The sequence below is a fragment of the Salarias fasciatus genome, chromosome 18 (assembly GCF_902148845.1).
Source record: "Salarias fasciatus chromosome 18, fSalaFa1.1, whole genome shotgun sequence".
In the NCBI taxonomy this organism is placed as follows: Eukaryota; Metazoa; Chordata; class Actinopteri; order Blenniiformes; family Blenniidae; genus Salarias; species Salarias fasciatus.
The window spans coordinates 4640995-4664659 of NC_043762.1; the positions used below are offsets into that span (position 1 = coordinate 4640995).

Here is a 23665-nt window from a genome sequence, read left to right on the forward strand (position 1 = left end):
GAGCTTGCCCACTGAGCAAAAAGACGTTGAATCAACGTCTTTTTAAGGTCATTGTTGGACGTCCCAGCAAGTTACCAACAAGGTACAGAATGTAATGCCATATGACGTCTTTTTTTACGTAATTTCGACGTCGGGTATCGACGTCACCAGGACCTTCAGACAAGGGCCATAAAAAAGAGGGGAAAATATAATTTAAATTGACCAAAATCTAATCACCGGCTTTGCTCTCCGAGTTTCAGGCATATGCCTTCAGTCACTTCAGCATTTCATTACAGACGGGTGACACACAAGATTCGAACTCACGACTTATTGTTCAGCAATCCTCAGCCGTACCTGTTGAGCTGTTAGTTTATTGAGTATTTCATCAGTAAACGGGAGGGTGACCACTATTTTACGGAAAACTACTTCTCCTGAAATACAGCGCAATACACACGAAACAAAGTGGTGGTTTTAAAAATGTTTGTTTTGTGTTTCTCCAAAGTTCACAATTTGTTGAAAATACGAACTAAATTTAACCGCTTGCGTGGCTCTTTTATTAGACATCTATCTTTACGAGACAATGAAAACAAACAGACTCAAGGAAAAAAATACAAGGCGGGGTTAACATTCACATAAACACTTTTTCAGTGGTAAATTATTATTATTTATACTGCTTACTATGCATAAAGTTCCATTGTAGAAGGTGACATGCTTGCCAAGGTTATTTTCCTATTACTTCATTTGAATCAATCACCAGCAGACGCTAACTCGAAATGCATAAAGACGGCATCCAACATCCTGACAAGCCAAGGTACAGCAAAATTCACAGGCACAGGAAACTACGATCACAATCCAATTCTTTTTAAACAGATTTTATTGCAAAAACTTCACAGTACTCAAAATACCGGACCAGTGACGAATCTGCAGCTAACTCTTCCTCGGCATCCGCTGTGCCAGCATGCCATGGTGCTGATTGTCCTCAAAAGGGACTGTGACCGGCCAGTCCAAGGTGGCTCCAGACTACCGTTGGTCCACAAAACAGGAATCAGGGTTCCCCGACAAGCGCTGGACTAGCGATTAAGGGAAAAACACTTAATTAGCCCGACAGCAGCGTCTCCAGCTCCGTGGCTTTCGCAGTAAAGTTACGCATCTGACACACCTCCACTTCCGGTTTCACTCAGTCAAGTTAATATACGCTATGGCAGCCAATAAGTGAACACAGACACAGAACTTCCTGTCTGTCGCCCTTCAAAATAAAACAAAAATAAAATAAATCAAAACCCATTTCATACATAATACGTCATTTCTCATCTCGTTCAGATGGTAAACATTTTTAATCAAGGAACATAAAGTTTCCCCCGACTTTCAAATGTTCAACCGCATGTAGACGTCGACATTGGGTCCTAATTTAGACGTCCAGATCTTCAACGTCATCTAGAGGTCGAAATTGGGTAATAATAAGACGTCTAAATACCTCACCTATTTGGTCTGTGGAACAGTCTGCAGTCTGAAATCCGTGTTCCCACAAAGACCTTGTATCTGCAGAATTGGGACTGGAGCCAAGTGATCACTGTCGTCGAGTCTGACCACATCACGGTCTCACGTAGTGGCAGAGTGAGTTCCTCCCGGACCATCTTGGCCAGCTGGGCTCCAATGAGTGCTGCACAGAGTTTTAGCCAGGGGATCGACTGTTGCTTCCGGGGGGCAACTCTGGAACGTGCCAAGACGAAGGCTACGTGAACTTTGCCAGCTCCATCAGTCATGCATCGGTCATTCGGAGGTACACTACTGACCCGTAGGCAGTCTCGGATGCATTGCTGAACACATGCAGATCGATCTTGCTATTGTCCATGTCGATGGTCGAAGGGAAGTAACTCCTGGGGAGGGTGATCTTGTGAAGCATCGGAAGCTCCTCCTCCCATTCTCTCCACTTCTGGGTGAGGTTGCCAGGGACAATGTCATCCCAGCCTTGCTCTTTTGTCCACAGTTCCCGCACCAAGACCTTGGCTCTGGTGCTGAAGGGCAGAGTGTACCCTAACGGATCATACTGACTGGCGAGCGTGCGATAGATACTTCTTCTGGTGGTCGGTTGTATCTCTGTGGGGGTGCTCCGATAGTGCAGAGTGTCTGACTTGAAGCGCCAAATGAGGCCCAGCGTCATCTCATGCGCTTCCCCGGGGCCCTGCGCCACCCAGGTCTCACTGCTTGTAGCCTTGGCATCAGGTGGGAGCTGACTAAGGACGGCAGGATTGCTACTCGCCCACTGGCGTAAGTCAAAACCCCCCTTGGCCAGTAGGGTTTTCAGCTCCATTACCAGCTTCTTGGCTTTTCCTTCTGTGGCGACACTTTGTAGACAGTTGTTTTCGTAGAAGCACCTTTCCACACTGCGACGAGCCTCCTCTGTTGCCTCAGGGTCTTCCAGGACATGACGCTGTAGCGCCAACATCTCGCAGCATGGGCTACACGTCGTCCCGAAAGGTAGCACCTCCCACTGGTAGGTTGATGGGTGTTCGTCAGTAGGGTCATCTCTCCACAGGAACCTCAGTAGGGGCTTGTCCTCCTCCAGAAGCCGGACCTGGTGGAACATCCCCTTTATGTCCCCGCTGATGGACACGCGGTCCTGGCGAAATCGCCGGAGGACTCCAAGAAGGGATGGTCCTAGGGTGGGACCTGGGAGCAGACATTTGTTGAGACACTGACTGCCAACCTGAAAGCTGCAGTTGAAGACCAGCCGGTTCTTTCCATTGTGGCTAACTTTGTGGTGCAGCAGGTACCAGGCCTCCTTTGTGATTTCAGCCCTGCTGTCGAGTTTCTTGACATAACCAGCGACCACCAACTTGTTCATCTCCTCTCTGTAGATCTCAGCTTGGTGAGGATCTCTGGCCAGCCTTCTCTCTGTGCTCTTGAGGTAGTTGCTGACCACCTCCTTTGGGACGTGCAAGGTGGGCATGTCCTCTCTTCTCAGGAGTGGGGTGGCGTACCTCTGCACTCCCTCGATGTTTACTCTGATGGTCTTCTTCTCAAGGAGAGCCACAGCGTACTTATCCTCCTTCGATCGCACCATCTCCTTCTCGTTCTTGAATGGCAGGATGTCTAACTGCCAAAGCCGTTCCACGTGACTGAGGAGGGCTGTGTCTGCTGAAGTTGCTTTACTGTAGAGGCACTGGGTCAGGGCAGGTCTCTGGTTGGAGATGTGAAATGGACCTTGTAGGGTCAATCCCAGTCTGGTTTTGATTGTGGCAGGACATCCTCTGGGTCCCAGGTAGACGGTGTCTACTGGAGTGATGAGGTCGATGTGGTCTGAGCCAATCAGGATCGTTGGTGTTGCTCCACTGATCGGTGGTATGGGCAGGTTGCGGAGGTGCTGGTGCTTCTCTTGGAGCTGTGAAATGGGGTAGTCATACTGAGAGAGTGCAATCTGCTGACTGGTGAATACATTGCTGATGGTGTACTGTCTCTCTGGTTGACCAGCTGGTGAGATGGTGAGGGCGACCTGCTCACCGCTGATCTCTTTGACGTCTCGACGAATCGTGCTGATGGTCAGCACTTCTCTTGGTCCCCGGACACCCAACTGAAGAGCTGCTGAATGGAGAAGCAGGGTTTTCTCTGAACCATCATCCAAAACAGCATAGGTGTCCAACATCCGTCCTTGGTAATGTAGGTGGACTTGCACTATCTTCAACATAACTTTCGAGCTCCCACTCTTAGCCGGATCCACATACATGATCTTGGACTCAGTGTCAGCAACCCTCTCCTTGGTCCATTGGTTGACATCATGCAGGACGTCTCAGTGCACAGCAGAACAACGACCACATTTCCTTTTCAGGGTGCGCTCTGAAGCTCTGTGACCCTTGCAAGCACACCTCCAACACCTTTGATCTTTCTGGATCCAGTCTCTTGCTTGTTCGGTGCTCAGTCTTTTGAACGCCTCGCAGCTCGAGAGCCAGTGTTCTTTGTTGCAGTAGTGACAATCTGGACTCCTCTTGTCTTTAGTCTGTTTTGAGACGCCTCCCTTGCTGGCGGCGTGTGACTGTTTTTGTTCTGGTTCTCCGACTGTGTGCATTACAGTAGCAGTTCTCCATTGACCCTTTGCTTTGCTGTCCCTCTTTTCTCTTAGGGACGGACCTGGGAGGAGCACATCCAGGCTGAGACTGCGGACCTCATCCTTTAGAAAGGTTGCAAGATCGATCAGGGAGGATCCTAGTTTGTTAGGGTGGAGTCGATTCTGCACGCGTCTGAACCTCTTCTGTCTGAATGGAGGGAGCTTCTCCAGGATGCGCTTTACGCTTGAGCTGCTGTTGAGCTCACAGAGTCCCTCCTCACCCTGGCACCTCAGCATCCCCACAAGGTTTTGCACCTTTATGAACAGGTCCTCCAGTGCTTGGTTGTCACGGATCGGGGGTAATTTCTCGATGATGGAGATCTCTGTGAGGATTAAGTCCCAAGGGCGGCCGTAGCGGTCATCTCAGGCTGCGATGGATTCTGAGTAGGGTTTGTCAGACCAGCCGAATGCTGAGATCATCATACGGGCTCTGGGGACTTTGACATGTTGCAGCAGGATCGTGTATTTGTACCTCTCATCATAGGTGTCAGCGAGGAGGGAGTCTAGGCACATACACAGTTCCAGGTACTGGGCTCTATCTTCTACTTCGAAGTTGGGGAAAGTGGGCAGGCTGTGCTGTACGAGAGAGCAGGCTGGTGGTTAGGCGAAGTGGGGGTCACTGGAGTTTGGCTGTTCTTAGGTGGAGGTGTTATGATGTCAGCCTGTGTAGGTCCTGACCACTGGCGGACCACTGAGGGGGGTGCTGGGTTTGGGGGCGACTGCTCTCTCTTAGGGACTGTAAAGTTGATGGGGGCAGGGGCTGAGTCTGAGGAGTTGAGTTTATGGCCTGAGAGTGGGGGCACCGTCCACTTCTGCTGCTCGACTGCCAGTCCCTCTCGGCGGCGGCTCAGTGGTCCGTTTTTGTCTGGTTCCTTCTGAATCTGATCCAGTGCATGCCTCTCTCTACTGTACTCTACTTCACCCTGATGATCTGGAGAATGTTCCCTAGAAAGCCTCTGTGAAGTCCTCCTCGAGGGTCGGGCTGAAGACCGTTGTGTGAGGCTGTGAATGACTTCACCAATAAACTGCATAGACTGCTTCATGGTGTTTTCACTCTGTTTTGTTAGCTCCTTCATTGCCTGGATCATGGCCTGGGTCTACTGCGATGCAACATGAGCCTGTATCCGTTCCCTTTCCAGTGCGATTTCAGCCTGCTGGGTCATAACTTGTGCTTGTATGCGCTCCCTCTCCAGAGCTGCTTCATCCTGGTGGCGCTCTCTCTCCAGAGCAGCCTCCTCTTGATGTCTGACCATGTCAAACAGTCTGGCTTCACTTCTCCTTGACCCAACTGAGCTATCTGAGTTCGGGCTGTCAGGTCTGGGTTGAACCACACTAGACTGGTTGTGGTCCTGGTCATCTACGAGGTCATTGTCAGGGTAGTCAGGTGCATCGAACCGAGCTGGCAGTCTGGCTACATTATCTGCACTGCGGCTGATGGGTAAGTCAGCTCGCGTGCTCATCTTACGACAGGCTAGACTGGCAGAGCTATGGGTGCGCTGACCCATTGAACCATGACTGGGAAGGGGACCTGTGACATACTCATTTAGATATCTGGGCTTGTTCAGGGTTCATTTGGGGTGTACTGGGGCTTTGTCTGATCTGTCTCTGGAGTGTCCATTACTAGCCATAGTAGCTATACTAAATCATAATCTGGCTCGAAGGACCAAAAATTGTAATGGCGGTTATTAAAATTAAATCAAAGACTGTATGTTAACTAAACCCAAAATATGGCGCTGTGTACAGCCACCGGCGTACTGCTATGTACTTGAAATTTAAAGAGGACACTCCACTAAATAACTTGGGGAGGGAGACAGGATGGCAATCATGAAGACAGATATCTATATAAAAAAAAATGATCAGAATGAAACACACAATGCAATACCACAATACAATGTCGTATTCCTAACTAACTAAACAAATCAAATTCCCTTTCTAATTAAATAATACCGTTGCGGCCGGGTGGAGCTCATTACTTGGATGAAGGTCCTGGAAGCTGACGAAGATCCTGGAAGCTGATGACAAAGGTCCTGGAAGCTAACGATGATTACGATGACGATAGTTGCGGCACTGCAGACGAAGCAGAGGGACGAAGTGCTGATGTCCCGAACGATGATAATCCACTGGCAGTGACAAGGTCCGAACGAATTCCGATTGTTACTCACCGCCTTGGTATTTGTAGACGATCAGCCGACGATGCGAGCTAATGCTAATTAGCCAGTAGCATCCCTCCTCATATACGCGCACCAAGCGCGCTGACGCCGCCACGAGATCTCTTCTTGGAAAGCCCACGCTATACAGCTACAGCTCCAGCTTCATTAGATTCCACACCAGCGGCCAACAAAACGAAAGAAGTAGTACCCACTTCTGTGCTCTGAGTTACATCCGCACATGTAGGACGAGAAACTTCCCCACAATGCCCCGGAACGCACATAAAAAAGATACACGGGAAGCATTCAATTACAACACAGAAAGTAGGACATATGAACTTTCAGGTATTTCACATTCAAAGAACATAAACAAATAAACAGAAACACGTGATAACATTTCACCATGAAGGGCAGAGAAGACTCACATAAACTATTAACAAAATTATTTCAAACATCATAAACTAACATGAGCCTTCACTACAGACAGACAGGTGCAGGTCAGTGTGACCTCCTTTGTTCCAGGTGGAGTTTTCTGGCTCCTGATTGGCTGGAAACACTCACCTGAACACAGACAGCAGAGAGCAGCAACTGTAAGGAAAAGCATTGTGTGCAGTGGTGTTTCCTCTGGAGGAGCTGAGGAGAAGTGGAGCTCTGATGCAGCCGAGGCCAAACAAGGACGAGCTGTTTGAGCAGACGAGCTCATGTGGTTTCTAACAGCTCCTCAAACCTCCCATCAGCCCACAGATAAGCTGCTGATTGACAGCTCAGCTGAGGCTGCTCTGTGGTTTCAGCCAGATGAGAGAAAATAATCTGAGGACGAAAACACTGAGAATATTTATTTTCTCACATATTTAGTTTTTGGATTGATAAGTTTTGTATCATACAAAATGTTCTCTTGACTGGATGTTCTCTTACTCACTTTACTGGATTTTTGTTCAACCTTGTATCATAACAAGAATAATGGCCTCATTTTATATAATGTCTTATTCAGTGTGTTTTATTATATTACTGATGAGATTATGTTATATAGTACAGGTTTTATTTTCTTCAGTTTTTCCAACTCAACATGAAAGTCATATCATAGGAGCAGGACTGCAATTATTAAAGTACCTGTTAATGTTGCTGTATTATTACTGTTTCTGACACATTATTTCTTGTCCATCATGGTTTGAAAACATTGGTGAATATTGGCTGCAGTCTCCTGCCACCATATGCTGGATAAAGAAATCACATTTTTTAATGACCACAAAACCAAAATGTATCAAGTTGAAGTGATTGAACATGTTGAATCTGAATATTTTAGATTATTTTGCTTCTATCTGAACTCAGAAACAAAAACATGCTCTCTCTCTATTTGCCTCGATACACCATGTTTAGTTTTCCTGTCCTGCTCAGACAGATGTTGGGATCTTTGTCTGATCATGACATGGAATTTTGATTCTATTTAAATGTTTTATTTCCAGTAAAACATGTAAAATTAAAAAACATTTCCAGAACATGATGACCTCATTTCCACAGCTTCCACAGACCAGGATGAAGTTCAACCAGGACCACAGCCAAGGCCTCATGGAGGACCTGAGAAAATCCTTTCTGCCATCAGCAGCACTGTGGAGTGGTGTTATGCTCTGAGAGGCTTTTAGACCAACACTGAACGGCTTCTTCAGGTACTAAGACATTTAAACATTATGAGTTTTTGTAAAACAGGGGCTTTGTGTGTGTATGTCTGTCTGGGATTTTTTTTTGTATTAAACACAGAGAGGCTGTGATGGACTGTTTGGTTGAGTTTTTTCAATGTAAATGAGATCATGGAAGCAATAAAGACAATAGAAACCCGACACAGCAGTCATTATAATCTTATGGCAAATTTGAAAAGACAAGTAATTAATAACTGATATTATGCAAATTATTATGATATATATGTAAATTAGTGTAAGAAAAATATTAACATTTTTGATAATTATTGATATCATGATTATCATGATATGTAAGAATTATTTATACTTGTATTTAATTTTGCAGCAGAACATAAGAGAGGACAATGAAAGAGAAAGTATCCTGCAGAAGAGCTGATGGACATGAAACATGTTGAGTTAAAGTCCAGAAAAACCAGCAGACTGGACGACTTTATGGTTCAGTATCAACTGTCACACACCGCCCTCCTCAAGGAATCTGGAGACTCTAAAAGATCTTCCAACAAAGTCAGTGACCACATTTACTGCTTATTTCCAGAGTCATAACCCAAAACTGTCCTTTCATCATTTTTAATATTTCATACATTTTTTTTAAGATTGATCGACTATATGTTCATCAGAAGAGTAACATTTTTTTTTTTATACAGAAAAACTATATTTTGTATATAATTGTCAAACTGTACAGTAGCTTTAACAATGTCTAATATATATTCAGATGTATTTCTAACACATCTGTCCTAACTCAGGGTTAGGGAAGGGAAATAAGTTTAATGAACAGTTACTGAAAGTTTCTTTATCAGAAATACTGAGTGGATCTTCAGAAATTGAAAATGCAACGACAACCCAGAAAACATCTACTTTGAAAAGTTTTACAAAGAATAAAGGAAATTAAATTATAATCCTCCTGAACGGTGAACTGAACTGCATTAATGTTCATATTTAATTTCATCTCAATCATTACTTCTCTCTTTTTAAACCTCACATCATCAGTGGTTCTTAGGCTATTTGATGTTTTAAACCAAACAAACTAAACAAACTAAACTTACAGGTGTCAATGTGGGAAAGAATATTTTCAAGATGGAAATGTGAAAGTGAGATATTGAACGAAAAACAAAATGCAATAGAAAAGAAGAGAATTCTAATCAGTAACAGGGACCTCCAGGACTCCAACAACAGCCCTGACCTCTGACCCTGACTCAAGTCTCTCCCCCATCCCCAGCAGGAGTTCCTGTCAGTAGAAAAAAAAACCCAGACCGTTTGACTGATTAATTATTTTTTTGTTTTTGCTGCCTGCTGGTGGAAAACAGGAGGACTGACACTTTGAAATTAGTCTTAAAAGAACATTGTGTGTTGTGTTGTGTTGTGTTGTGTAAGGTAAGGTAAGGTAAGGTAAGGTACTTTATTGGTCATTATACAGTGAATGTACAACGAAATTTGTTTCTCTGCATTTAACCCATCCATCGATGCCACTGAGGCATTCCGTATGGAGCAGTGGGCAGCTGCGGGGAGCGCCCGGGGACTCATCTCCAGATGTGGGGTCAGGTTGTGTTGTGTTGTGTTGTGTTGTGTTGTGTTGTGTTGTACAGCAGGGCTCTGCAACCTTTAAGACCTAAAGTTTTGTTTTTGTGGCTTTGTTCGTCTGGAGCCCCAAAGCAAATTCAGCCTTTAAAATGAGGTGAAAGCAACTCATGAAGTTTCATATATAGATTTTATGCACATACTACGTATTTTTTATTTATTAACCATTTATGAAGTTTAAATCCAGAAGAGCAAACATTTAACCTATTTTTTTTTTGTACATGGTTTTAACAGTTCCACTCCTCTTTTCAAGCTTTTTTGTTGACAATTTTGAACATTTTGCTTTGACTTGTTTTTAAGCCGTTTTGGACCCAAAATTCATTCTCTTGTGTTAGAAATTCTAGACATTTCAAATTTTTGAATCCATTCTGTAATTTTTTCCTCATTTTTTGTGGTTTTAGCGTGTTTTCTCAATTCTACTTGTATTTTCTTTTGATTCCCTTTTTGAACCAAGAGTGACTGATCACATATAATTTAGAAATAAGTGAAATGTTTCTTCCTCGTTCATGTTGTGAAGGCCTCATGGAGCCACTACAGAGGGACTAAAGAGCCACATGTGGCTCCAGAGCCACAGGTTGCAGAGGATTCCCGTTATACAGGATCAAAGTGTAACAATAAGTTTGACTCAAACTTGCTTCAGAAATCGTCATGAATGGTTTTACAGGAAACCCCTGGCCATGGCTGCAGTTCAGTGGAATTATGTGTGATTTTACTTTGCTTCACTGTGAGAAATGCACCAAAGCGGCTGAAAAAAGCAAAGACTGTCACATAAACCTGTGGAATGAAAAATGAAGGAGAAAGAACCTCGTGGGGAGATGAGACACTGTGTCAGTTTAACCAGCAGAGGGCAGCACCATGAAGGTTTTCTCTGATTCTCCACAAGAAGAGTGAGAAATGAGTGAAAAGCCTCATCTGTGCAGGTCTGGAGAACTGCAGAAGGAAGATAGATAGATAGATAGATAGATAGATAGATAGATAGATAGATAGAGTTTGATCAGATATTATAACTCCTGTGACCATAGGCGTCAGTTTCGGGGGGACGGGGGGACGTGTCCCCCCCACTTTTTTTGCCAGAGATCATTTTTTCTGCACCACATTCAAATCCTTCACGTGTAAGCCAGTGTAACCACAGTTACTTTCAATAGTTTAGAAAATTCCGGTGCTCCTGAACGCACCACTCGCATTGCAGAGACAATGCAGACTCTCGAGGACACTTGCAGCTGCTGTAAATTTGCGTCCGTTCTAAGGTGAAGCTCCGACCCAGCGCGCGCTTTATCTTCTGATCGTACCTGTGGTGAATTTAAAAAAAACTTGTTTAATTCATGTAATAATTATGTTTTGAATAAAATTCACACCATGTTATCTGCTCCGCTACTGTTAAAATTAAAAGTCACCACTGAGTACTGCTGCAATTTCAATATATTAAAACCTTTTCATCTGCATCTTTGCAGCCGATGAAACCATCCGATAACGACCGAGTTTATTAACCCTTGATGTACGGAAGCATAGCTTTCTGGAGCTTTAGCTGTCGCCAGTCAGCCGTTAGCTTAGCTTTAAGCCATTATAGTAATGAGTAAAGAAACTTGGTCAGTACACCAGGGTCTGGCCCTCTGCAGATCTAAATGACGTACAGAAATTATCTTTATACACACATGCAGAGCTCCAAGTCACTAATAACAGAAAATAATCGTACAAGCGCTACAATTTCTAATCCTTTAAAGATCGTCTCTGAGAAGAAAAATTACTATTTGGACAAGGAGGTAATGCATCATTTCACTGCAAAAGCTCCTGATGGTTGAATAAGGCGATATTGTTTTTTTAAAACAAAGTGCAGCTCTTGTCTTCTCCGTTTTAGTGTATTTCCGTGGCATTACAGTGCTGTCTAAAAGGCCTGACATGTATGATGTGTGGTCTTATTCATGTGGTGTGGATGCAGATGTTTCCTTCAGCAAATGTTCAGTCCTCTTTTCACCTCTGCTTGGTAGTACCAGTTGGGATGGAACAGAGCTGACGTTGTCAGTAGTTGACTTACCTTCCTTGGAGTTGCACCAGATATTGCAAATGAAGCTACAATTTGCATTTGACTTTCTTAAAAGTGTATGAATATGTTAATTAATGAGAATTGTATTGAAATATGTGAATAGGGATGCATTTTATATTGTTTGAACTCTAAATGTCGTGAAAGTACTGCAGTTTATTATTCATACAAATTGGAGATGTGAATGCTTTAGTGCAGGCTTTTTTTTATTTAGAGATGACTGCACCTTGGACATTTAACATTGAACATTTAACACTATCATAACAAATGGAGCTAAACACACTGAAATTATTATTTTGTCCCTAACAGTACTGACATCGTGAGGGCTGGAAGTCCTATAAGTCCAGGCAGACAACAAGACAAGAGCTTCATTTTTAAAAGTGCCCAAAAACATTGGCCCGCCGTTCTGAAGTGCCAATGAAGGCATTACATATGTCCTTCTTGTCCATCTTCCACAGCTTGTCTTTGTGGACATGGCAGACAGCCACACTGTTGAACCTTGCATGGGACATTGTGGAGCAGAGCCACGTTTTCAGTCGCTGCAGAGCACTGAAGCTTCTCTCCGCTTCACAAGAGGATACTGGGACCACCAGCAAGAGCCTGACCAGGGTCTCCACCTGGCTGAAGAGCCTCCAAACCTCTGGTACCATGCTCTTTAGTATTTCTGTAACCCCTTTGGTGGTGTTGAACTGATGATTTGTTTTCAACATGGCAAGTTGGATTTGCAATGTTTGCATATCAAGCTCTGGATACACATCAAGCATGTCAGTGCTGTTTCTGATGTTTCCACAAATCAGCAGGTTCTCCAGCCTGACAAGGTTGTTCAGGCCTTCCTGGTCAAATCGATCAGTCAGATGGCTGGTGACTGTGTCGATGGCTGTGAAGAACTCCTCAGGGGTTGCAGGGGTGTGATGCTGCGCTGGACCACCATACCGTTTCGATGGTTTTCTGACCTAGCTGTAGTGGCACAAGATCCACGGATGAGATGAGGTTTGAAACTTCCTCATAGAGGACTTTAAAGGTATGCTCCGATCTCATGGAGAGAATGTCCTGTCTGACACACTGTACTGCCTGTAACATCCCACCAATTGTTGTTGTTCTTCCCTGTAGACTGGCATTCAGATTTTCCAACCTCATCAGGAGATGTTGCCACCACGAAGACACCCCCCCAGCGAAGGAGCCCTGACCCCCACCCCAAGACAGCGCCAACCACCCACAGCCATCAGGCCACCCCCACCTACATCTGACCCCCAAAGTGGGGGACCCCCAAAGTCCTCCCCTTACAATAAGTGATGGGGCTGATCACAGAGGACTAGAGGGAACCAGATTCGGCTCATTGATCCTTTGAACAGACAAGACTTTTCATCTTGAAGACACTGACACTTTCACTGACAGGAAAACTTGCTTTTCAGGAATGAACTGTCCATTTTGAACAAGTGACAGGCTCATGCAGATCATCAACTGGGTTTTGTGGTTTGTTGGAATTGTTTTGAGAAATGTATTCACTGCTGTGCAAATGTAGAAAGTGATGTGAGAAAATGCACCAAAACAACTGAGAAAAAACAAAAACAAAACAAAGAAACTCATCAGAGGATTGAGACAGTGTCATTAAACCAGCAGAGGGCAGCACAATGAAGGGTTTTTCTTATTCTCCACAGGTAGAGTTACAAACAAGAAAGAAAACAGCATATCTGGTAGTTTGCATGTTATGGATAGGCAGATTTCGAAAAAAAAAATCGTAAATTATTTAAAATGCACTTTTTTCCAAATGTTAATTCAAATATAATTTGTACTAAATAATGTAGGGACGATCTTCAGGGAAATGAAGTTTACTTGAGAAATTTTTGGAAAGAAAATGTGAAACATGTTTGATCACTTCTATATAACTTTGCAAGGTATGTTGTGGGGGGAGACAGACGCACTGGAGTGGACTGATAATGATTCATTGTGTAGTTTATACCCAGATGCAAAATGGGAAAATGCTGTGACTGTGGTTCATCCATGTGACTATTGTCTGTATTGGAGAACATACATACTTTTTATAATCAGTCAAAAACACTACACAAACATGCTGAGTGTGTGTGTGTGTGTGTGTGTGTGTGTGTGTGTGTGTTAACCACATTCAGTTTCATGGATCATGTTTCATTTACTTTAATTATCACTGATTCAGTTTTGAGATCATGTTGATGTGATTCTCTTTGCTGATGACAATGTTGTTTCCATGAAAGACCAAACTCGGCCTCTCATTGTTTTTTCATTGATGCTCATGACATGAAGTGAATTCAATAAAACAGATTTTTATTCTTCCTCATGGTGTAGCAGCAATATGAGCTTCAGGTGTGTGTCTGTTTGGAGGGATCAGATGAAAGATGGAACCACAGAAAGAATAGAAAGAAGTGAGTTTCATGAGTGTGAGCAGCAGCAGATGTGAATTTGTTCTCTGTGGTTATTAGAACAGATAAAAAAATGTTAACAGCTCAACACATTTCCTTCACTGTTGCAGAAAGGATGTGTGGTTTCTGCTCTGCAGCCTCCACACTGTGAACTTTAAGTTTCTCGTTATTAACATGACGGTTACAACTCTCTTCTTCTATGGGAGAAAAGTCCGGATATTCAGAAAAGAGAAACAAAGCCCACAGTCTCCTGATGACTGCAAGACTCCAGTTTTCACAGTGTCAGATCAGATTTTATGATTACTTTTAGTGCACACACACACACACACACACACACACACACACACACACACACACACACACACACACGCCCAGTCTTGTATTTCTATCCTTGTGGGGACCGTCCATTGACTCCCATTCATGTCTAGCCCCTAACCCTGACCCTTACCCTAACCCTAACCCACACCACAACAAAGCCTAACCCTAAAGAAATGTTTTTGCACTTTTACTTTTTTCAGTAACAACAACATGGTCAAGAAAACACTGTTTCTCCTACTTAGGACCGGAAAAAGGTCCCCACAAGGCACGTCATTTCACGTTTTGCTATCCTTGTGGGGACATTTGGCCCCAACAAGGATAGAAATACGAGAACACACACACACACACACTCACACCTGTTTATCTAAATAGGAAAGCATTTATGTTTTAATTCTCATGAGGTTTTTGTCTCCATTTCTCTGAGCATTATTTGCGTCATGTAAAAGTTGCTCGCTGTCAACAAGAAAAGCTTGAAGTCAAGAAGAGAAAAACAGAAGTTAACATGTTGAAATTGGACAAAGTTTTATTCTTTAAATTTAATGAATATAAAACACAGCATGATGAAAACCAGTAGCAAAAAAAGCCTTTTTTAAATTAACTCAAATATCTATAAGACATCAGAAGATTGGCTGTTTGTTGTACTTTACCGTCATCTTTGTAAGTTTTTGACATCATATGAGTATTTTCATAAGTAACACCTAAGATAGATGAAACGACAAATGTTTTTATTTTTTTTTTTTTAAATTCCCATATTTTCTTTTCCTCGCTGATGCTGAACTCCTATGTATCTTAAACTTAATAAAAACCAAATAACAAACCACATTTTATTGACTTTAATCAACAAAAGAAAGCAATTTATTTCAATAAAAATTGCTGGACTTCAGATCCTCTTGTTGTCTGCATAACTGTGTTGTTAGATGTGTTCAGGATAATGTTTATTTCTAAAATGTTTTTTGTTCTTGTTTGAGTAGAAATTTAAAAGCCAAGCTCTGACTTGACATGTATTTATTTCATTGTAAATTCTGTGGTTTTATGCCAGGTGTGAGTGAGACGTGAAGCTCTTGGAGGTCAGTCAGCATGTGTGGAGCTGGTGGACGGTCCTTTGTTTCTGAGGATCATCATCAGAGAGAGTCCAAAGCAGTAGACCACACTCTTCACTATCAGCACTGTGTACTGCAGGCAGAGCAGCCTCTCTCTGTACCAGTGTGGTGGAGGGACGGCTGGAGGATATATGACTGAAACGGACAGAGATAAAACAATCGGCACTCTGCTCCTCTAAATAATGACAGTGAATCACAGCTAAAGTCATCAAACCTTCTTTACCTTGCTCTGTTTCAGCCTCCACTGTTCCTCCCTCGTGCTTCACAGAGCAGCGATATTTTGTCTCAACATCATGCTGACCGAGCACCAAGATGGAGGTGGAGCGTCCCGACTCTCTGAGCTCCAGCTGCTCTCCCTCTCTGGAGTTCAGCTCCTCCAGGTCGCCGTTCTGCTTCAGTCTTTTCCAGGAGAACTGGACCTCAGGAGGGAACATGGTTGAGGCCACACACAGCAGGTGGTTCTTCAGGGGATCTCTGGAGGCTGCTGGGTACACGCTCACCACGGGCTTCACTACCTGCTGCTCTGGAATCAGACAGCAGCAACAAGCAGCACACACACACAACCACAAAGTCAACAGCAGCTTCCAGCTCTCAGCTACATTCAGTCTGATCCTGGAAACCACCTCAACTCTGATCAATCAGCTGATTGATGTGAACACAGTACAAAGGTCACTGCTCACTGTGTTCATGTTGATATCAGACTCTGTCTTCACCTCAGGTCCTCATGTGTTGCAGCTCACAGTGATTTTTAACAGAGAAATAAAGTGGTCAGAGTCGGGGCCACACAGTGGAGTCAGTGTGAGAAAGTTCCTGCTTCACATCCAGGCTGAACTCAGAGGCCCTCATCTATCAATCGGTCGTACGCCGCCATACGGCCATATGAAAGACAGGATCAGCATTTTTCATTATGATCGTGATCGTACGGAAAGATGAAATCTCACGACAGGTCTGACAATCTTGTACACAATTTTGAGTCACTGTGGATTTGCGGTGCAGCACAACAAAATGTGGCGTGAAGATAATTACAAAGCAAGCCTCAAGCATGTCATTACACACAAGCAGCACAGATTCAGCACAGATTAAAAAGAAAAAATTAAAACATAAATAATGGTCTTACAGAATATCTAATAAAATTTCGCTACACCGCATCGCTCTTGTGTGAATTCATTTGCTCAACAAAATGGCGCCGCGCTATAGGCGCTCGAGTGTTATCACTGGTACAAATATGCAAAACAAAACATCCTGCAGAAACATCACAACCCTCCTCATCGCCGTCTCCTGCACAGCAGCAGTGGGCACAGACCTGAGCATTCGCAGTGCTCCGTGGAAGGATATACCGGAGCACAGCAGCAGCAGCCGTAGACTCAGCCGCTGTGCGCCGGTATATCCTTCCGCTGAGCACTATGCTTGTGCAGATCTGTGTATCAAAACGTTATTTTAACCTTGTATGAACCAACATTGTATGAAGACTTCTAAAAATTGTCGTTAATTTTGTTCAGTGTATTATTGATTATTGATTTTCTTCAGCCAGATTTTCTCCTCCAGTCTAATAAAATGTTTGACTAAACGTCCACTGTCTGTATTTAATCTCCCTTTAGCTAATATGTTAGTTCTCGGCCACTGGCATCACATCACTGATTAAAATAAATCATTTTCTTAACTTTAGAGTTTATTTACATTTCAGAATTGGTTCTTCAGGTCCTGTCTCCTCTGTCCAGCCCCCAGTGGAGCCTCCATCTGCTGCTTCCTACATCGGGTCCTCTCATGGCCCCGGCGCAACAAAAGTCGCTCCATCGGCGAATGCAATATTGTGTAAAACTGCACAGACCAAAATAAAGTCACTCACCTTCTCGGGGCTAAACAGCAGCGTTTCCCCCGCTTCGTCTGAGCGTCTGAAGCTGCTGCACAGCAGTTTGTGTCTTTTCGCACAGTTAAAACAGCGCTCATCTCCGTGGCAGGATGGACAAGCAGTTATTGAACGTTAAAAATCCGTCATTAATCCTACAAGGGTAAACTTTATTAGATATTCTGTTGGAGCATTATTTAATTTTTTTATTTTTGTACTTTTTAATCTGTACTGAATATTTGCTGCTTGTACTTTATGACATGTTTAAAGTTTGCTTTATAACTATTTTCACGCTCTGCCAGGTTTTTCTGTGTTGCACCACAAATCCACAGTGACTCAGACTTGTGTACACGATGTCAGAGCTGTCGTGAGATTTCATCTTCCCGTACGATCACGATCATATTGGTAAATGCCAATCCCTTCTTCCATATGCCCGTGTGCCCATATACCGCCGTACTAACATTTGATAAATGAGGGCCATCGTGTTTTTGACTAACATATGTTTTAGATGATACATTTAATGCTCTGACTTTACCTGGGGACCAAGATATACTGACGATTATTTTAATGATGTAAAACAGATCAATGAGATGAATCTATATACTATCAAATAGTGGTTTGGAAACAACTAATACTTTCTACATGATATAATTAATGCTTTGTCTTTAACAGAAGTTCTGATATTGAATTATATGTGGAGCACATTTACCACATATATACCAATTTGAATGCTTTATTCAAAGGACATAAGTCTAAAACAGATGTATTGAAAAGTGACCTGTTCAGTGTTTTGTCGTCACACTAATAGATAAAGATGGAGAACAACTGTGTTCACTCACATTCATTCATTCATAACCTATGCATGAGGGCAAAGTCCAGCCTGGACAGATCACCGGTTCATCTCACAGCGTTGGATTCTTTATTTTATTTTCATTTTAATTTATGTTGTTTTTCATTTTATTTTTGAACTTGTTCAGGAATTATGAACAATATTTCTAAGCTTATAAATTAAATTGACCGGCCCTTCATCAGGAACTCAGTGTCACAAAAGTAAATCCAGTTTTGATCAAAATTTAAATTCACCTTCAGTAGTGACACAAGACTCAATGTGAAGAAGTTTTTCATTAAATTGTATTTTATCATTAAATTTTCAGATTTCAGAAATTTGGATGAGATTAAAAACAACATCCAGCAAAAAAGAATTTCAGGAATCTCCAATTTTATTTTGAAATATCCATCATTTCATGTAAAAGAAGCTTTTTTTTGTTTTTATGTGTGTGGCTATGTTGACATCCGAAATTTCTTGATGTATTTGACAGATTAAGTACAATGCAAATATTTGTGTTTACCATGTGTTTACCATGATGTAAATAATAATTATTATCAGTGTGTTTCACATTTTGTTGTTTTTGTGGATCAGTGAATGATCAGTTTTGTTGTTTCAAATTACAAAAAATATCCGTTTTGATTTATAACAATTAAACTCATATTGTCACAGAAAATTTACATTGAAAGCCAAACTATTGATTATATTTTCAATGAAACATCAGCTTGTCAGTCAGGAAGTATCAACTTTCCAAAGTATCTGAGTTTACCATGAATTATCTCCTGCTGAAAAAATAAATTACCTTGAAATACACTCAAATGACACAAATGTTCCAGGTCTGCAAATAAAACAATGAATATGTATTAAATGTTTGTTCTTACCTGTTACATACAGTTTAGTCCCAGAGCCCCAGATGTCCCACAGTGAGAAAGAGTGAAACAAAAACCCTCCTGCAGCTGAATGTGAGCTGAGCTGATGAGACTGTGTCATATTTCTGCTCCATGAAGAGTTTCTCTGATTCCATATCAACACATCTGTCTCTGGTTTCTTTGATCCAGCAGCTCAGCTCTGATGATCATGTCTGTCTCTTGGTCAGTTCACAGCTTTAGTCCACATGGAGCAGATCTGGACTAAAATACTGACTGATAGAAAAAAAGGAAACTTTTTTAATCTGTTGGTCTGCAGAAGATGAACTTCATGAAATAAATGGGTTTAGTCTGAACTCCACCAGAAGCTGGAGATTTTTATTGTCACACTAAAATAAAGCAACAAATACAAAATGCCTTTTGTTTGCAATAATTCAGAGAATTGTCTGTAAGTACTTAAATGAGACTTAAACTTTTGACAGCAACCTCATCATCATGTTCCTGCTGGAATTTCTAAATTTCTTATACTGTGTGATATTTATGACAGAAGTGAAAGAAATATTTCATCTGTTCAGATATTTCAAGATGTGTCGCTGCCATTTAATTCATTATCTGCTCCAGCATCCTTGACCTGACCTGGAAATATTGATTGCAGAATATAATGATTCAACATGTTCAGGTTTAATACAATTATAAATAGTGCCACACAGTGGCGTCACTCTGCCTATTTTAGGGGGGCTATGGAGGGGGTCAATGATGGTCCTCTGGACAGCAGTCAGATCAGCAGTCTTCCCCATACTTGTGATTTAGTTTACTGAACCAAGCTGAGTGTTTTTCAAGGCTCAGGAAACACTTGCAGGTGTTTCGAGTTATTTAGACGATTCAAGTGATTAGTTAAATAGCCTACTAGTATACTTTTTCATGATATTCTAATATTTTGAGATAGGATTTTTGAGTTTTCTTAAGCTGTAAGCCATAATCAGCAATATTAAAATAATAAAATGCTTGAAATATTTCAGTTGATTTGTAATGAATCCAGAATGTATGACATTTTTGTTTTTTTAATTGCATTTCAGAAAATAAAGAACTTTATCACAATATTCTAATTTTCTGAGACAGTCCTGTATTTCTTCTCCACTTCTACTTCAGACGCTGCTGTTTTGCCCTGCCTCGACACTTTGCTACAAATTATTTGTCGCTTTGCTGCTTTTGCACTCTGCTGTCGCTGCTTGCTGCTGTGTAGACCTGTCCTGCCGCGGCCTGTACTGCTCTTAAACTCTCCCTGCTTTCAGTGTAGCCGCCGTTAGGATGGCGCCTCGTCTAACCACAGGGAGGGTTTGATTTCTGGTCATTGCATCTGGATGGTGAATACTACAATGTCTCGTCGAAGGAGGGCTGCGCAATTGTGACACTGTTTATCCCTCCCTCCATTGTGGGAAAACTGAAATTAATTTTTTTATAAATTGTAATATTTGTTTTGTTCTGTTCTAGGAGCTGGTGTTGGAGTCAAGTGGTGGAGGTGGTGGATTCCCCTGGTGGTGTTTGTCTCCGGTTAGTTTGTGGTGCACTTCCTTTTTTTATTTTGCTGTGTCGAGTCTGTGTGTTTGCCTTTAGTCTAAGGTTTCTACCCCCTTCGGTTCTCCCCCTCCCCAGTCACGGTTAAGCTCCAGCTCCGAGCCCTTTTTCCACTGCAAGTATGTGTGGTTGCTTCACTATTTTTAGCAATTTTTGGCCTTTTAAAAAAACACTGTTATAATAAAGTATTGTCTTAAATAATTTTTTCTTTGGTAAATAAAACCTGTCAAAACCTAACCGACTAGTCTCCGCCTCTCAGTGAGGTTATGAATCTGTGTGCTTTGGCTATAATTCCCTAGGTGCAATTCCTGGGGTGGCGTTGTTGGTTTTTTTTCAGTCAATAGCGAGATTGATAAATTACAATACCGCTCCGCGCCACACATGCTGCCCTCCAGAGGCAGTCTGAGCTCGGTGAGTTCCAGCGTCTTCTGCAGGAGCTGCGCCTGGACGGCCGGTTCCAGCACTGCTTCAGGCTGACGCTGTGTTTCCACCAGAAGCAGTGTGCCGCTCGCTGCTCGCCTTGGCATCACGCCAACTGTTCTGCGTGGTCGGAGCCCTGCTGCCCTACGTCAGCACGTCCGTGAAGACCTCCATGCTGATAAGCTGTCCTGGCGCGAATTTGCTTGAAAAGTTCAATTATTTCAACTTGAGCTACAAGCGACGAGTGACGAAGCGGCGGGCGGGGATCGTTGAGCGGTGGGCGGCGGCAAGTGGCAGTGCAAGTCGACGGGCACACAATTTTTTTGCTGGAAACGCTCGCCGGCCGTCGCCCGCCGCTCAAGATTGAGCGACAACCGCGCGACACATTGACTTTGTATGTAATCTCATCGTGCGAAAAATTTGCGTCGCGTCCGGCAGAAACACGGCGTTAACATTCTTGCTCCTTCTTATTTAGCTGATCTGTTTTTACCATATCGACCCTCGGGGCCCTGAGGTCCTCTGGCAGCGGCCTGCTGTGCGTTCCAAAAGCCAGAACCAAGACCCACGGTGAGGCGGCCTATAGCCACTACGACCCCCGCCTGTGGAACAGTCTGCGGGAGAACCTCAGGACCGTTGATATTTTTAAAGGAAGATTAAAGACACACCTTTTTAAACAGAGCGACTGCCAATACTTCTCTTACTTTCATCACTATTTATGCAATTCTATCCTTTATTATTATGTACCTTTACTTCTTTATTTTCACTTCTTCATCTCATCTTACTTATTTCACATCAGCTTTGTATCACACCTTATATTCTACAGTCTTCAGTTGATTAATTCCACTGTTTCCTGAGGGGGGTCGTTCACTCTGGGACCCTGAGCCGGTGAGTTGCTCTCCCTGAGCATGTTCTCCCTGAGCCTGTGTGGATTCTCTCAGGGTCTTCATCTTCCATATTTCATAGACATGCTTGTTGTGTGTCAGTGGTTTTCTGTTCCTCTGTGTTTGTTCTGCGTTGGAATATTGGTGTCTCCCTGCTCTTCACCCAATGTCAGCTGAAATAAGTGTTTCCTCTCTGAGAGCCTGACTTGGAAAACATGAGGATGAACTGGAGTCATTCCAGCTGAGGATCAAAACAGGAGAATTATCTTCCTTGGCTGAAATGATCTGTTTAATTTAACTCACTAATTTTTATTTTTACCAGAGAGTTTTATTAAATCTGTTGTCTTGTTATTTGGTGTGAGTGATGTTCAGATATACACATAAAACATGCATTTTAAGCTTGTCTCATTTAAAATTGATGAAAAAGAAGAAGAAACTCTCTAATTTCAGTGTGTTTGTAAGACTGAGTGAAATATGTGAACCTGCTCTCTGGTTTACTGTTTACTTCCTGTCACACTATTTGACATCAGTTGGTTTTTGTTCAGGCTGCAGGGATCATTTCTCACTGTGGTTAAACCACAGGAGCAGTAGTAGGAGGCTGAATGAGCTGATTTAATTTTTTTAATCTTTAACTCCCAGCCATTAGCAGTCCTCTCAGCTGAGAAATCGTCTCTCTCAGATTGATCAGTGAATGAATCTACTTTACCATCTCTGATAACAACAATGATTCTGAATGTTTCTGTGTCTTTCTTCTGGTACCAGAATACATAGTAACAGTGATCAGTTCCTCCACAGCTGAAGGAGACTGTTTCCCCGACTCTCCTGGTCAATGTTAGATCTTCCTGAATCAGCTCTGCTGCCATGGCAACCAGCGCTGTGGAGACACAGACAGACAGGTGCAGGTCAGTGTGACCTCCTTTGTTCCAGGTGGAGTTTTCTGGCTCCTGATTGGCTGGAAACACTCACCTGAACACAGACAGCAGAGAGCAGCAGCTGGGAGGAAAAGCATTGTGTGCAGTGGTGTTTCCTCTGGAGGAGCTGAGGAGAAGTGGAGCTCTGATGCAGCCGAGGCCAAACAAGGACGAGCTGTTTGAGCAGACGAGCTCATGTGGTTTCTAACAGCTCCTCAAACCTCCCATCAGCCCACAGATAAGCTGCTGATTGACAGCTCAGCTGAGGCTGCTCTGTGGTTTCATCTGGCTGAATCCAGCCTGAAGAGAGAAAAGAACACTGAGAATATTTATTTTCTCACATATTTAGGTTTTAGGGTGATAAGTTTTGTGTCATACAAAATGTTCTCTTGACTGGATGTTCTCTTACTCACTTTACTGGATTTTTGTTCAACCTTGTATCATAACAAGAATAATGTCCTCATTTTATATAATGTCTGATTCAATGTCTTGTATTATATTACTGATGAGATTATGTTATATAGTACAGGTTTTATTTTCTTCAGTTTTTCCAACTCAACATGAAAGTCATCATCGGAGCAGGACTGTCATTATTAAAGTACCTGTTAATGTTCCTGTATTATTACTGTTTCTGACACATTATTTCTTGTCCATCGTGGTTTGAAAACATTGGTGGAATATTATCTACAGTCTCCTGCCACCATATGCTGGATAAAGAAATCACATTTATTAAAGACCAGAAAACCAAAATATATCAAGTTGAAGTGATTGAACATATTAAATCAGAATATTTTACATTATTTTGCTTCGATCTGAACTCAGAAACAAAAACATGCCAGAAGAGTTGACACATGGACTCAGTGGGGGTTTCTGTGGATCACCAAGGAACCAAGACATTACCCACAATCCTTCAGTCCTATTGTTTCCTCTCTCTCTATTTGCCTCGATACACCATGTTTAGTTTTCCTGTCCTGCTCAGACAGATGTTGGGATC

At 42.6% G+C, this 23665-nt stretch overlaps 1 protein-coding gene across 2 annotated transcripts; it reads right to left on the reverse strand.

Annotated features, from left to right (window-relative positions):
- Nucleotides 1-14757: 14757 nt before the first annotated feature.
- LOC115405144 (uncharacterized) lies at nucleotides 14758-22967 on the reverse strand. 2 transcript variants are annotated; one of them, XM_030114621.1, is made up of 4 exons: nucleotides 20012-20225; nucleotides 18900-19010; nucleotides 15570-15869; nucleotides 14758-15481 (listed from the first exon to the last, which is right to left on the reverse strand). In XM_030114621.1, the coding sequence occupies exons 2-4, from the start codon at nucleotides 19006-19008 to the stop codon at nucleotides 15315-15317; spliced, it is 576 nt and encodes a 191-aa protein (XP_029970481.1). In that variant the 5' UTR covers nucleotides 19009-19010; nucleotides 20012-20225; the 3' UTR covers nucleotides 14758-15314. The 2 variants fall into 2 exon arrangements, with proteins under 2 accessions (XP_029970481.1, XP_029970480.1); XM_030114620.1 differs by lacking the exons at nucleotides 18900-19010; nucleotides 20012-20225 and adding an exon at nucleotides 22727-22967.
- Nucleotides 22968-23665: the final 698 nt, after the last annotated feature.

Excerpts from the sequence above, each read along its gene's own strand:
- LOC115405144 (XM_030114620.1), bottom strand. The coding sequence starts at position 22,868 with ATGAGCTCGTCTGCTCAAACAGCTCGTCCTTGTTTGGCCTCGGCTGCA. Across the intron at positions 15,870-22,726 it reads TCTCTGCTGTCTGTGTTCAG|AGCAGCAGGTAGTGAAGCCC; the intron begins GTGAGTGTTTCC and ends GTCTGATTCCAG. Across the intron at positions 15,482-15,569 it reads GGAGGCTGAAACAGAGCAAG|TCATATATCCTCCAGCCGTC; the intron begins GTAAAGAAGGTT and ends TGTCCGTTTCAG.